We start from the raw sequence: 13,390 nt of genomic DNA on the forward strand, positions 1-13,390 counted from the left end.
ATTTATAACATTCTTAGTGCCATGGAGAAATAATGCATCAAAAAGACAGAGTATTGCGACCCTCCAGTGAGTTGCATAATTAAAGTTCATAATTTTTTAAATTCTCAATATCTCCTAGTAAGAGGAATGTGACATTTGTTTTCTAGGTCTTCTCCCTTCTCTAATTATTTACCACCCCTCTCTGAAGTACAGAGTATAATATAAGTTACTTACTATGACATAGACATTACTAAGGCAAAGTTTAATTATTATATCCTTTAATCTTTTTTGTTTATAAAGCCATATATTAGAAACTCAGACCCACTTGACACTCCCACCTGTCACATTCTCTCTTTCACAGATTGCCAGTATTCTAAGACATCCTTGCCTCCCCTCACCCTGATAGCTATTACTCTACTGCCAAGGTTTCCTTTTTTTTTGCCCATCTAAGCATTGGTTTGATTTTTTTTCTTGCTTGCTCCAGTATTTTTATACATCACTTAGTTGCCCTTAGCGATATTTATCTCGTGACCCTCTCCACCTACGTCAACGTGCTCTCTATCCTGGTACTGTATATAAGCACCTCATTCAGATAATATTATCACTTTTTCTCTACAAAGTGTTACTAATGAGTTTCCCAGTAATATGATCGTTTGTAAATACTTTGAATGTTATCCGTGTTATCTAATTGATTTTCGTGATAATAATTTAAGGAAAAACAAAACATATATACATATTTTTTTTATTCTCATTGGCAAGCTGATTTACGGTATGAATTCCCTGATTATTTAATTTATTTTTGGTGTGAAGGTAAATCAGGCCTGTCTTATCCCACCTGATATCTAGCGTCTCACAACAATTGGGGTGGGGGTACCTCTTGGTTGAGACTGTCAGGGATATTATTCGTAGTGAAATGGAGATATATATATATTTGGTTCTGTGTTGGTCCTCTGGGGGGCTTTAGGGCTGCAATTGAGGGCTATCCTTGACATTCTGGAGAGAATTTAGTTTCACTTTTTCCTGTTATAACCTGCTGTCATTCTAGAAAAAGTAAAAGGTAATTTAGATTTATTTCAAATAATTTTTATGGTGGTTACAAGTTTTGTCAAATCAACCAAGTCTGTATAGAGTTAGAGTAGAGAATATAACAGATAAAATATAAATTTCTACTGAAAACAACATTTATTTATGAGATTTTATAGGTTATGCAAAAGATTTGATTTTCGGATGAAGAAAAGTATTTTTAATATTAATATGAAAATCACTTTGCACTTGGAGCAGTCAACACTCTGACTCCATATTTTTACATAGAAATCTTCAGCAAAAATACTTAAATAAAAAATCTGATTTTTATGTACTAAAGACTTGTAAGGTTTATTGATAGCTTGCCAAACTTTGTAAGGATACTCAAACCATATTAAGAGTTATAATATGAAAGCTCTGATGATTACTTTGTGGTTACAAAGTCAGCTGTCACATCAACTGACCCCTGTATGGAAGATTTCATCCAGTGCAATAACATATATTCCTCTCGTTATGAGAATGAAATACTATTGTATTAGTGTAAAGGGACGAAATACTTAATGGAGTGTTAACACTTAATATCATAACAATAAATGAAACATTAACTGAATGTCCATATGGTCACTGCATTGGATCAACCTATATTGGAAAAGTAATGTTGTCTATAATTTCTAATCTATAAAGTGTATCTTTAGTGACAAGGGAGCTTTTTGGAATGGATGATTTGTACTTAAATAGGGTAGGGGCTGACTTGTTTGCAAGGGCTATTAGTTCAACTGTAAGAGTGCCTTTAAACTAAGATTAGGCAGTGTAGAGAGGTATAGTGTGGGAATAATGTACAAATGTAGTTTTAATGGCAGCCTAAAGTGTTATTATTCTAATGATAGAAGTATAAGAAATCAAATGAATGACTATAGAGCACTGATTAAAATGGAGGATTTTGATATAATGGGAATAACTGAAACCTAGCAAAGTATAGATAATTTTGATGATTAAACATTTTTTATTTTGAAATACGAGGTTGTTAAATATGGATAGAGTACTAAAACAGAGCATAGGAGTGGCTTTATATGTAAAATGTGAGTTATAGCCAGTTCAGGTTGGGGATGTCAAAGTTAATAGCAATGAGATTGAATCTATTTTGGTTTCTATTAGTGGTTATAAGGGGAGAAGGCTTTTACAGAGCACCAGATGAAACTGATGAAATTAATGAGAAACTATATGGTAGGATAAGGAATTCAGTTGTTAATGAGGTTATAATTATGGAAGATATTACTTTTAGGCATATAGGTTGGGAAATGTTAGAATCAAATCATGAGGGAGACAGTTTTTAAGATTGTTTTTCAACAATTGACTAGGGAAGTATTAGAAACAATGCTATTTTAGATTTGTTGTTAATTTCTAATAAAGAAATGGTTGATAGGGTAGAGATTGTGGAAGATCTGGGTGCAAGTTATCGTTGCTAATTTTGATTTGATGTTTGTTGCATACAGAGATAAGAATGATGAGATTTTGGTTCCAAGTTTCAAAAAAGCAAATTTTGAAAAGATGAGACAAGAATTATCAGCTGTGAATTGAGCAACTGAATTAGTTAGAAATACCAATCAAATGTGGAAAAGTTTAAACATAAATTCTTAAATATTGAAGATAGGTTTGCTCCTTGTAGACACAAAAAGAGTTGGCTCACAAAGATTAAAGAAAAGCATTATAAATATTAGAATTTTAATTTGTCTACAATGTTGGGGGATTTGGAGGATTGTAGAAGATTGAGAGAGTTGGTCAAATTGGAAATTAGAAAATAGAAAAAAAAAGTATATGAAAAATTGTTGGCTGACAATGTAAAAATTAATATTAAGGATTTCTTAAAATATATTAAGGGTAAGCAGAATGTTAAGATGGGAGTAAGGTCTTTGAGGGATGATACAGGAAGGCTAATACCTGATGATTATGGTATGATAAATAAACTTAGCATTCAAAAAATTGTTTAATTTTGAACTCTAATTGCAAGGTAAGTCCAGTTCAATCTACACTTTGATCAACGTGTGTTATTGGGTTATTCTAGTTTCGGAGAATTCCACTCCTCATCAGTAACCCTGAACACAAGCTAACCAAAGAGAGATAACCTGGACCTATATCATAGTGAAAAGTATCAAACATACTGTTGGTGTGAATGTGCTACAAAGCATGTTCACACCAACAGTATATTTGAATATGGTATGGCTGGGTTATTAAATTCTACCTTTTGTTTGGTTTCAACCAATAAAGATTGAAACAATATTTCTCATTCTGAACAATAGCTATATAGAAGGAAGATTAAAAAAAAGACCATCACATTAATTCTGTTAAGAAAAAATTGGGAAGTTTAAAGAATGATAAAGCTCCTGAATCAAAGAATATATATTCAAAGGTTTTGAAAAAGGTTATGGACTGGATATGGGAGCTACTCGCTACTATTTTTCTAATTTCTTGAATAGTGAACAGGGGCCAGAAGATTGGAAGTTAGTTAATGTTATTCCTATTTTCAAGGGAGGTAATTAAAATTGTCCAAGTAATTATAAGCCTATTTGTCTTACATCAGTGGTGGGAAAAGTTGGATAAAAAAGTCTTTGAAAAAGTTATTGCTTATGTTGATGAGGTTAAGGGTGTATGTTTGGTGTATCTGGATTTTTAGAAAGCATTTGATGAGATGCCACATAAAAGGCTTGTGAAAAAGTTATCTGTAAGTGTGGAGGATAGGTTGGCCCATTGGATAGAAAACTGCCTAGATGGAAGAAAGCAGAGGGCTGTCATAAATGGAGTTCAGTCAAACTGGATTAATGTCATAAGTGGGGTACTTCAGGGCTCAGTGGCAGGACCTCTGATCTTTTTTGATTTACATGAATGACATATTTGATGTGTTGGGTAAATAAATGGCAGATGACATTTAATTATAATAAATGAAAGGCAATGCATGTGGGATATCACAATTTGAATTATAAGTAAGATTTTGATGGTTAGGCTACACTTGGAGTTCTGGTTCAGTCTTAGGCTCCTTACCTTGGAAAGGGTGCAGAGAAGGGCTACTAAGGTGATATCTGGGATGGAAAGACTATCATAAAAGGATAGGTTAAGATCTTTAAACTTGTTTTCTCTTGGAAAAAGAAGAAATAGGGGATATGATTAAAATGTTTTAAGATTGTTAAGGGAATTGATAGTGTTGATTTATGGTCTTTTTTATATTTCATGGTGAGAATGATAAGACTAGAGGGACACAAATATAAATTTTTGGCAGAGTAGGAGTCATCTTTAACAAAGACAGCTTTGTTTTTCTAACAGTGAAATCTTGGAATTTTAGTGGCTGGCATTGAGTTTTTTAGTGCTTAGGTGTACAAAAAATCATATGCATTAATAGACATTTTTGTACTAAAGATAATATGTCTGTGAAATTAAAGTCAGTCTAACTAACAAATTGATGTGCAAGGTGATGTTCATGTGAAGAATAGATATACTTTTGTCCATTGTCCAATTTGCATACTTTATAACCTCGTAAATGCATATCTAGAGTATTTTTAAGATCTTTGTATATTATACCTGGTAATTTTTTTACTCTAACACAAACTGTTGCCAAATCAGCAATTTAGGATCACACGAAATTTTGATAATTCTGATATCAAATGCATAATACCATTTTGAATAGCATTTTGTACAAGGTCAAGACATGCACACTTTGACCCTTGCCCATGTACATAGAGTTAGCAATACATTTTTACTAATATTACATTTCTGTCAGAAAAAATTAAATATTTAACATGACCAAAATTCAAATTTTGTATCTATTTTAACTGTGCAGATATAGCTAGATTAATTACTCAAATTCATGCTGTGAATTGTAAAAATTGTTGATAGAAGTATTCGTTTTTAAACAATAGTGATAAATTTTCCTAACCTCCTCAGCTATGTTTATACTAATTTTATTTTAGTCATTTATTTTATTTTCTCTACCTAGCTTATCTATTAATCATTGTATTATACAGTTTAAAGATGCATCATATTGATATGTTGCAGAAGAAACATTATTATAAATGATGTGTAATAAATTTGTATTCTTCAGTCTAAGATATACAGCTGATATATTTTTAAATAGTAAATCTGATTTGTTACTCTATACATCAAAAGATTCAGTGTAGTAATGTAAGCTTCCAAATCAACTTATGAACAAACTATTTAGTAACTTCTGAGCTCAGAATTATATGTAAGGTTTGTAAGCTTTGAAACCCATATGAAAATCTTAATAGAAAAATTTATAATCTTCATTTGCCTTCTAATTTTTTTTTTTACTGAATATTCGGTACAATGGCAATGGAAAACTTTTTTCCATTTGTAATTTTGTTAAGTAAGTATTCAAATCCCATTCAAATAAATAGACTTTAATAGGCAATATATTGTAATGTTTTAATTTTCTACACCTTTAAGTTGATTTTTTGGTTGCATATTGATATTGAACTTATTTAAAAGATTTTTTATCTAACTATCCAAGAACAGACATATAACAACAACTTTAAGTATCTTTGCAACAGTGTGATGATTAATATCATTATATTTAACCTTTTAATAACTAGTATGGAATATGTGTTTATCTTGACATATTTTTGTGATTTATTTTTCTAAACCTACATGCAGTTTGTGAGATACTGCACTAGGACTTTGGTCTGACTATAAAAGTAGGTTATTCTCTGCATATTGTCTTGCTGCCTTTCACCCCAGTAGCCAGCCTTTGAGGAACAAAGAGGAATTAGAATTCCAGACAGTGTGGTAGCATAAAGTTGTGTTATAAATAAAGAATTTTGTTTCTGATTTACTTGTGTTTACTTATCTGCTATTTTTCTCTGCTGTCCATGTTTAAAAGTATCCTCTGTGTAACATTTCCTGGATCTGCTTTATTGCAAATACTTTTAGCTACCTGTGGGAGTTGCCACAACAGTATAGTTCTTTGTGAACACATCTAAGTGGTGGCTACAGACTATCTTACCTACACTTTGTCTTTTATTTTTTAATCCATTCTGTGTTGTAGTAAAAAAAAACTTTTTATATATCATACCAATGTAGTTTGATTTTTTTCATTACATAAAGAGTTTTGGCAGCTTTAGTTTACCTCCATCATGCAGCATATTGAATAATTTTTACTAACCTGTCAGTTATTCTCTTTTACCTAGGTCAGATGTTTTGTACAGAACAACTTCAGTTCTGTACAAACAGAAGAAGAAAGTGAAATAACAGTGAGCTCTGGAATAATAAGTAAAGCATCTTCTTCTATCAAGCCTAATGAGAATTTTACAACATATGTAGAAAATATAACAGTTAAGTAGAAATGTGGAACAAGACATCAACTACAATAATTTCTTCTGCACATAACTGAAACAAAAAAGTTATGCCTATTCAGAAATATGGAATAAAACATTAAGTACAATAATGTCTTCTATATATTATTCTGAACTGGGCAATTTACTGAACAGTCATTATCTATATCGCCTGCTTTTCTGAAATATAAAACTTCAGCCTTTGAGAAATGTGAACAATAAACAAAATAAACCTTTCTGTGTATGTGATTCTGAAATAGAAACAAATGTGAACTGTTGATAGATGTACAGTAAGGCACTAGGTACAATATACTACTTGTTTCAAGTTCTTGTTTTCCCACAAGATATTAAATCTGTTATGTGCTGTCAGTGGCTTACGATAGACGATGATCTTGTATAGATGTACATGTAATGTTCAGAATTGATTTAGTACAATGTATGTGTACATATATTTAAATTCAGATAAATTTTTGGTAACCTTTAAGCAGTGAATATTTAAAAATATATAAAATGAGTAATGATTTCATAATCAAATCAACTAATGTAGAAATATAAACTCGGGTGTGTTGGTTGATTGGTTATACAAATGATAGCTAAAATTTCCTCAGATGGATTTAAATCAGCTCAAATGCAGAAAAAATAAATAAATCATACTTATAAGTGACACTTTAAGGTGTTGGTTACTGTAAAGGATTTATTTCAATTTTGTCTTTTTGAAAACTAAACTGCATGCACCCAGGATAATGACATTAGTAATGGAACAGAGCTCAGTGACATGAGGCTTCATTTTCATTTTAAACAATTGGTTAGGAATAATCTCACAAACAAAAATAAAAAAAATAACTGAATAATGCTGTCAGGCATATTTAACACTTATAGCTATACAATAAATGTATTATTATATATGTATATATTCAAATGATTATATTTTTATCATTAATCTTAGAATGTTTTATAGGAGATAGGTGATTTAAACTTTTTTAGATGTTTTGGAAATAAGGTTTAACTTTCAAGGTCGTTTTTGTCATCTCATATGTTACATTAATTGGAAGTTTATTTAATAAGAATTTTGTGCACTATTATTTGAGTGAATTATGTCATCATTTGAATTATATATGTTTAAACAATAGAGATATTTTTAGAATGATGTAGAACTTGATAGCATGGACCGTGTGTTTGTACACATATAAAATAGTTTTGCTTAAAATGAATATTTAGTGGCATTTTTTTATATTTTACATTTAGATTCTTCTTTCAAAATGACATTTGAAACTGAATTAGGTTTTTTATTTATCATATGTAACAAACAGAAATAGTTGCAAAGTGAAAGAGATTCTAAATCATGTAATGCTTAGTACAGTAGTGTCCATAATTGCAACCTATGATTTTTCCAGTTGTTAATGGTATCTTCTTAAACTATCATATTGTGGAAAACGTTTATCAAAACTTAATGTAATTGAGAATACTTGATAAATCTTTGTTGTTTCTGTATTACATTATAAATTTTCATTTGAACAGAAACTTGATTTTGAGGGCTGAAATGTATATATGAGTTTAATTTGTGTAAAGCAGGCCTTGACAAATCTCAGGGTTCAGGTCGCCATGGTAACTAAATATTTCATCATGACACTTAGTATTTTCTCCCATTTTATTCTTGCGTAGGGCTGTGATAAATAGAACTCGAATCTAGAACAGTTTTGGACTCTTGGAAGTCCAGAACTATTTCTGCATTGTTTTAGTCCTACATCAAACTTTGCTTCTAGGATTTTAATGACAGATTCAGCACTTCTTCATGATTTTTCAGGAACGAAGCACTGTGGTTGTGCAACACGTTACTAATTTTATGCCATTTTGTTTTTCTTCTTTCTCTCAATTAAACCAATCACTACATATGTTTAGACTCGTATGGGACCAAAGGCAGTTAGTTTAGGCAATACTGTGAAGTGGTTGTTGATATCATGTGATTGTTAGCATGTACTCCTTGCTGTGAAAGTAAATAAATATACACTGTTTAATATGCATTGTATAATCTAAATAATACTTTTCAATATATTTAAGTTCTTTGTTTTAAATTATAATATTTTTTACTGTTGTTTAATCACATTATCTTAAAATTATAAAAGTTGTCATAATCATAAAAGCCAAGTGTTGTCGGTCACGCTTGATTTCTCCAAATTTCATGAGTCACCCAAGTCCAATTCCATTTTTTTTCTCTTATGATACTTCTTCATTTTAGTTGACTTTAATTGCTCACATAGGCGTTAGTAGCTCCTAAATTTCGTCACTTTTTCTGCTATAGACATGGAAGAGCATTTCCATTCTTTCAATGCCTGTGAAAAATAAGTAAAAAATTAGTGCAGATCTATGCTTGGGAATTACTATGAAAAAGCCTTTGTTAAAACAGACTGAAGATACCAGTTATCTGTAGGGATGAGGACAATGTGTAACTGGGCAACACCCCCAACACAACCTGAACATGCATGCATCTGTGATTAAATGATGCCCACAGTGCAGCAAAGAACAGTGGATGACAATTGAAGTTGAGTGAAATCTTGATGTGTATTTGGTGTGTTTTTTATACTATGTTTTTAATCACTAATCAAATAAAGTTAACCAAGCTACAAATATTTTGTATTCCTGTCTTAACAGCTAAAAATAAAAGAGGCTAGGCTTGAACCAGCTGACTTACGATTTGAACACACGCCAGATCCTGCACATGAAAACCCCAGATATCATACAACACATGAATTTTTCCAACCAAAATTAATTTCTGGGTGACAATTTCTCCAAAACATGTAAATTGTTGTTCAAAATTGTAGTGGCACAATTATTTTGAGAAAATTGGAGGAAAAGAAAAACCGCAAATAATCGAAGATCACGGGTAACAGAGGCATAGATAATCAAAGTACTAGTGTAACCCCCATTTCCCAGTACAAACAGTAGTGAAGTTAGGTTAGGCACACCTGGCTCCTGAGTTTTTGAGTTCGATCCTAGATCTGAAAATATTTTTCAAGACCTGGTGAAAAGCATTGTCAAATGATCAGCTTTTATATACTTGTAATGTCTTCTTCTTTTTACATGTTCCTTAGAGAGGAAAAAAAAACAGTTGTTTTTAAAATCTGGAGAGGATTAGCTCTCCCAGGTTTTAATGTGGGTTAGCTGCCCCCTTCAGCTTATATGCTTTGGTGTGAGGTAATAGATCTTATTCTTCCACTTTATTATTTTTGCAGTTTAATTTCTACAGCTTCCCCTGTCTTTCTTTCAAGATGTTTATGTTTCAGTGGGAACCAACTTCATTTGCTAAACAAAAGTTGCGTATAACAATAATAAACCTGAGATATAGCATATGAACAACAAAGGACTGTTTGGTTTTTGCACACCCATCTTTGAGAAAAGTAAAAATGTCAACAAATCTCTTACTTTTCAAGGAATCATCAATTCTTTTAAATTCCATATAGTGATGGCCTCCACTACTGCAGTAATGGCAACTCATTACATGAGTAAATCACCCTGTTAGTAAAATAAAACTATTATAATAGAGCCTAGCCTGTCTTAAACTTGTGTCTTCTCATCCTACTACCTTCAGAATACAGCATAAGTAAATCAGAGGTCTTTATTCTATTGATCCCCTGATAAATGCATACATTTCAGGAAGATACCCTCTTACTTTTCTTTGTTTTTAAAAAAAGAAAATAATTTAAGAGATTTTAACCTATTCCTAAGTCAGGGTTTTATATAAGAGTGGGCTGGAATTCTTCTACAGTAGGTGACTGTGACTTGTTGGTAATAAATTTGGACAATAAATGGACAGCACACAATCCACTTATTTTAGAATATTGTATATTCAAAACAAGTCAAACGTACATACAAAAATTCTTTACACTATAGGAAATCACAGTTTTATCTAAAACTCTAAATAATTTTCTTATCTTGTCAAAAGTTCACACAGGCTGATTCAATTACTTTGGAATCCAATTGACAAGATGAATTATTTTCTCTGTTCTTATCACAATAGTATCAGTGAATAATTCACTTACATTACTCCATGGGTTACCACAGTTGTATCCTGAACTATAATTATATGTCTCCTTTTCATCAATGTCACACAGTCTGGTTCAATTACTTTAGAACACCCCATGGACAAGACAAATTATTCTCCTTATCCCTGTTAAACTATGATACTCACTCTAAGATATTACCCATTAAGGCTAATCATTCAAATGATGTCTAACTTCACTTAACTTGTGCTCGCTTGGGCTCCTATATATATATTTTTTTTTTCAACTGAGGCCTCGAACTTTCTACAAACTAGGAGACGCTGTGATGTAACAATACTCGCATAACGAGAAAAACTTGGAGGTTTCAAGAAAGATGATGTCAACAATACTACAACAATTGAACTATATACACAACGTGCAACTCTTACTGAGTTACATAACAAAACTTGTCATAACTCTTACTTTTAAAATAATTAACTTTTAACACTTGTTATGAAAACTAAATATTCATTAAATCACAAAATAAACTAAATAATAACTATTAAGCTAAACAGTCTCGTATATCCAACACCCTACAATATAACCTTTTTATCCACAGAATCATCTTAGTAGCCATCTTCTGAACACTTTAAATAAGTAAATCTACCTAATCTCTCATTAGGTAGATAAGAAGATCAAAACTGTACACTGTTCTACATGAGACCCAACTAGAGATTTGTATAGAGAAATAATTAACTGTTTTAGGCTTGTAATAAATATATCTATAAATATACCATACAATTTTGACAACAGAGCACTGTCTCAATGGTGTGTCTCCATGTCTTATTAACAGCTGTTGATTCTTCACAGTCTTGACTGTAATGGCTAGGTTTCTCACATCTATAACAGTTCCCTTTTTCGACATTCTTTGGAAGGAGTTTTTATTTCTTACAGGCTTTTTGTCTCCAGTTTCTGGTAATATGCCCTTTCAACTTGTGCTTTAAACATCTATTGTTTTATGGTTGATGCTTATTTTTTCAATTCTTTGTAATTAGTTGTTTAATCAACCCTTTTAATTCTCCTAGACGTTTGCCAGAGGGAGTTGATAATTCAATACTACTTGATCTGATGATCCTGTAATTTTGAAATGATGTCTTCATTTGTGTATCTGTGACTTTAATGGAATTAAATTTCACCACCAACTGCACAGCTTTCTTTAGAGATGTGCATCTACTTTGTTTTGGCCTAATTCTGATATCCTCATCTGTTATAGCATTTACAAGTTGATCAGATGCCAATGAATCTATCATTTTATGTGGAGCATCTGGGTAAGATATTGGGCAAGTCTTTCCAAATCTTATGTAAGTTTGAATAAAGTTCCATAACTTTGCTGTAGATACCTCTTTCTGGTGTGTCATTCTAAACCTGTTGGATGAGGCAGTTACAAATGCTTCATAATTGTTATGGCTCTCAGCTATAAGGTTAGTTAATGATATTAAAGCTGGTCCCTTTAAATTGGCAACAAGATGGACATTTTGTTATTCACTATTCCACCTGTTCACTGTGGAAATTATTTTAAACTAAGCATATGTGATATGCCTCCCATGGTACCTTTCCATAGTAGTCCCTTGTTTCTCAATTGGACAGTATTGTTGAATTGGCTAGCTAAATTCTGGAACTGGGTTTGATAGTGACATAGCTTTTAGGAAGATCCTGCAATGACAGATGACACAGTAGTAGTGGTAATAGGTGTAGACCCAATATATATAGTCCTATTCCATATTTTGTGATAGATGGTGTTTTAGGTTGAAACTATTGGGCAGAGGTAAAAATTAACAATTCTTTTTCCAGGTGTTTTATTTTGTCATTGATGTTCTTTTCTACCTCAGTGATCTCTTTTTGTGCTAATTCGATTTTATCGTTACAGCCTTTAAATTATTTTTTTGATGTCTTTCTGTACTTCAGTCTTTGTAATCCCTCTTGTACATTTCCAGTAGCTTCATTGATCTTGTCTTCAATCATATTTATTTTTAAATAACTTTTTAGGTCTATAATGTGAGTACCTATATTTGTGTTCAATCATATATTTGAACTATAACCACATAATTTTTTGTTTGTTAAGCTTTTGGCTGACTTACCCAACCACCTATAGGTACAAGACGTTTAGTACACAGCAGGGTCCAAAGAAGCACATTTATTTTTGTTTTTAATTCTTCTTTAAACGTTATGTCTCTTTCTTGTAATTCCTCTCTTTTATTCTTGTTTCTTTCTTCTTATTCTAATTTTCTTCCTCTTTCTTCTTGACCTCTTAATGTTCTGTGCCTTTCTGTTTGTTCTTATTTCCATTGTTTTATCATCTTTATTATTTGGCTTAGTGGAAAGTCAGTAGGCTTATAATTCTAGAGATCTGTGTTTCGATACTCGTAGAGGGCACAGCAAAGATAGCCCACTTTATGCTTAACAACAAACAAACAAATTTTACCTTGCTTTATATGTGGTTATCTTGAAAGTTGAAGTTTAGTCAAAGTTATATTTTATTTTAATCAAAATAATCCCACTTCAGAATTGTAACGTATTCTATCGTTGGGCAGGTTCTTTTGGATTATATGGTAAAAATAACACCATTGAAAATATAGCTCTCAACACTACCTACGAAAACGTTAAAAAAGTCAAAATGTAGGTACACCGCGACTTTATGTAGGCTATGGTTGTAATGTTATGTGCCGATTTGCATATTCAAATTTATTTTAATATAATGTACCTACTACAGTATTATATAGGCTGAAAAACTTAACAAGCGAGATACTGTTTGTAACTAAATTCAAATGGTGCAGTAACAAATCAGCAATGTTGGTCGGGTTCTTTTAAATTATTTGATGAAAAGTCTAGTAAACGTAATATAACAAAGTAGTTTATCTCTTCCTTAGTGTATCTACAAACTGCCTTCACAAGTACACTGTTGTAGCTTGTACGCCTAAGTTTATACGTGACGCTCAAACGTAATGTTACGTCTCCGTTTGTTAATTAACTTTCGGTAACTTCGTTCCGACGAAACTTTAGCGACACAAGTTCTTT

At 31.6% G+C, this 13,390-nt stretch overlaps 1 protein-coding gene across 1 annotated transcript in view; it reads left to right on the plus strand.

The window, feature by feature from the left end:
• Positions 1-8,353, plus strand: part of LOC106466944 (phospholipid phosphatase 2-like) — a 36,421-nt gene extending 28,068 nt beyond the window's left edge. The window contains exon 6 of the mRNA XM_013927262.2: positions 6,195-8,353. Coding sequence (XP_013782716.2) covers positions 6,195-6,347 — 153 coding nt within the window. The 3' untranslated portion in view covers positions 6,348-8,353. The remainder of the gene's footprint in view (positions 1-6,194) is intronic.
• Positions 8,354-13,390: the final 5,037 nt, after the last annotated feature.

Source organism: Limulus polyphemus, unplaced genomic scaffold, assembly GCF_000517525.1.
Source record: "Limulus polyphemus unplaced genomic scaffold, Limulus_polyphemus-2.1.2 Scaffold2433, whole genome shotgun sequence".
In the NCBI taxonomy this organism is placed as follows: domain Eukaryota; kingdom Metazoa; phylum Arthropoda; class Merostomata; order Xiphosura; family Limulidae; genus Limulus; species Limulus polyphemus.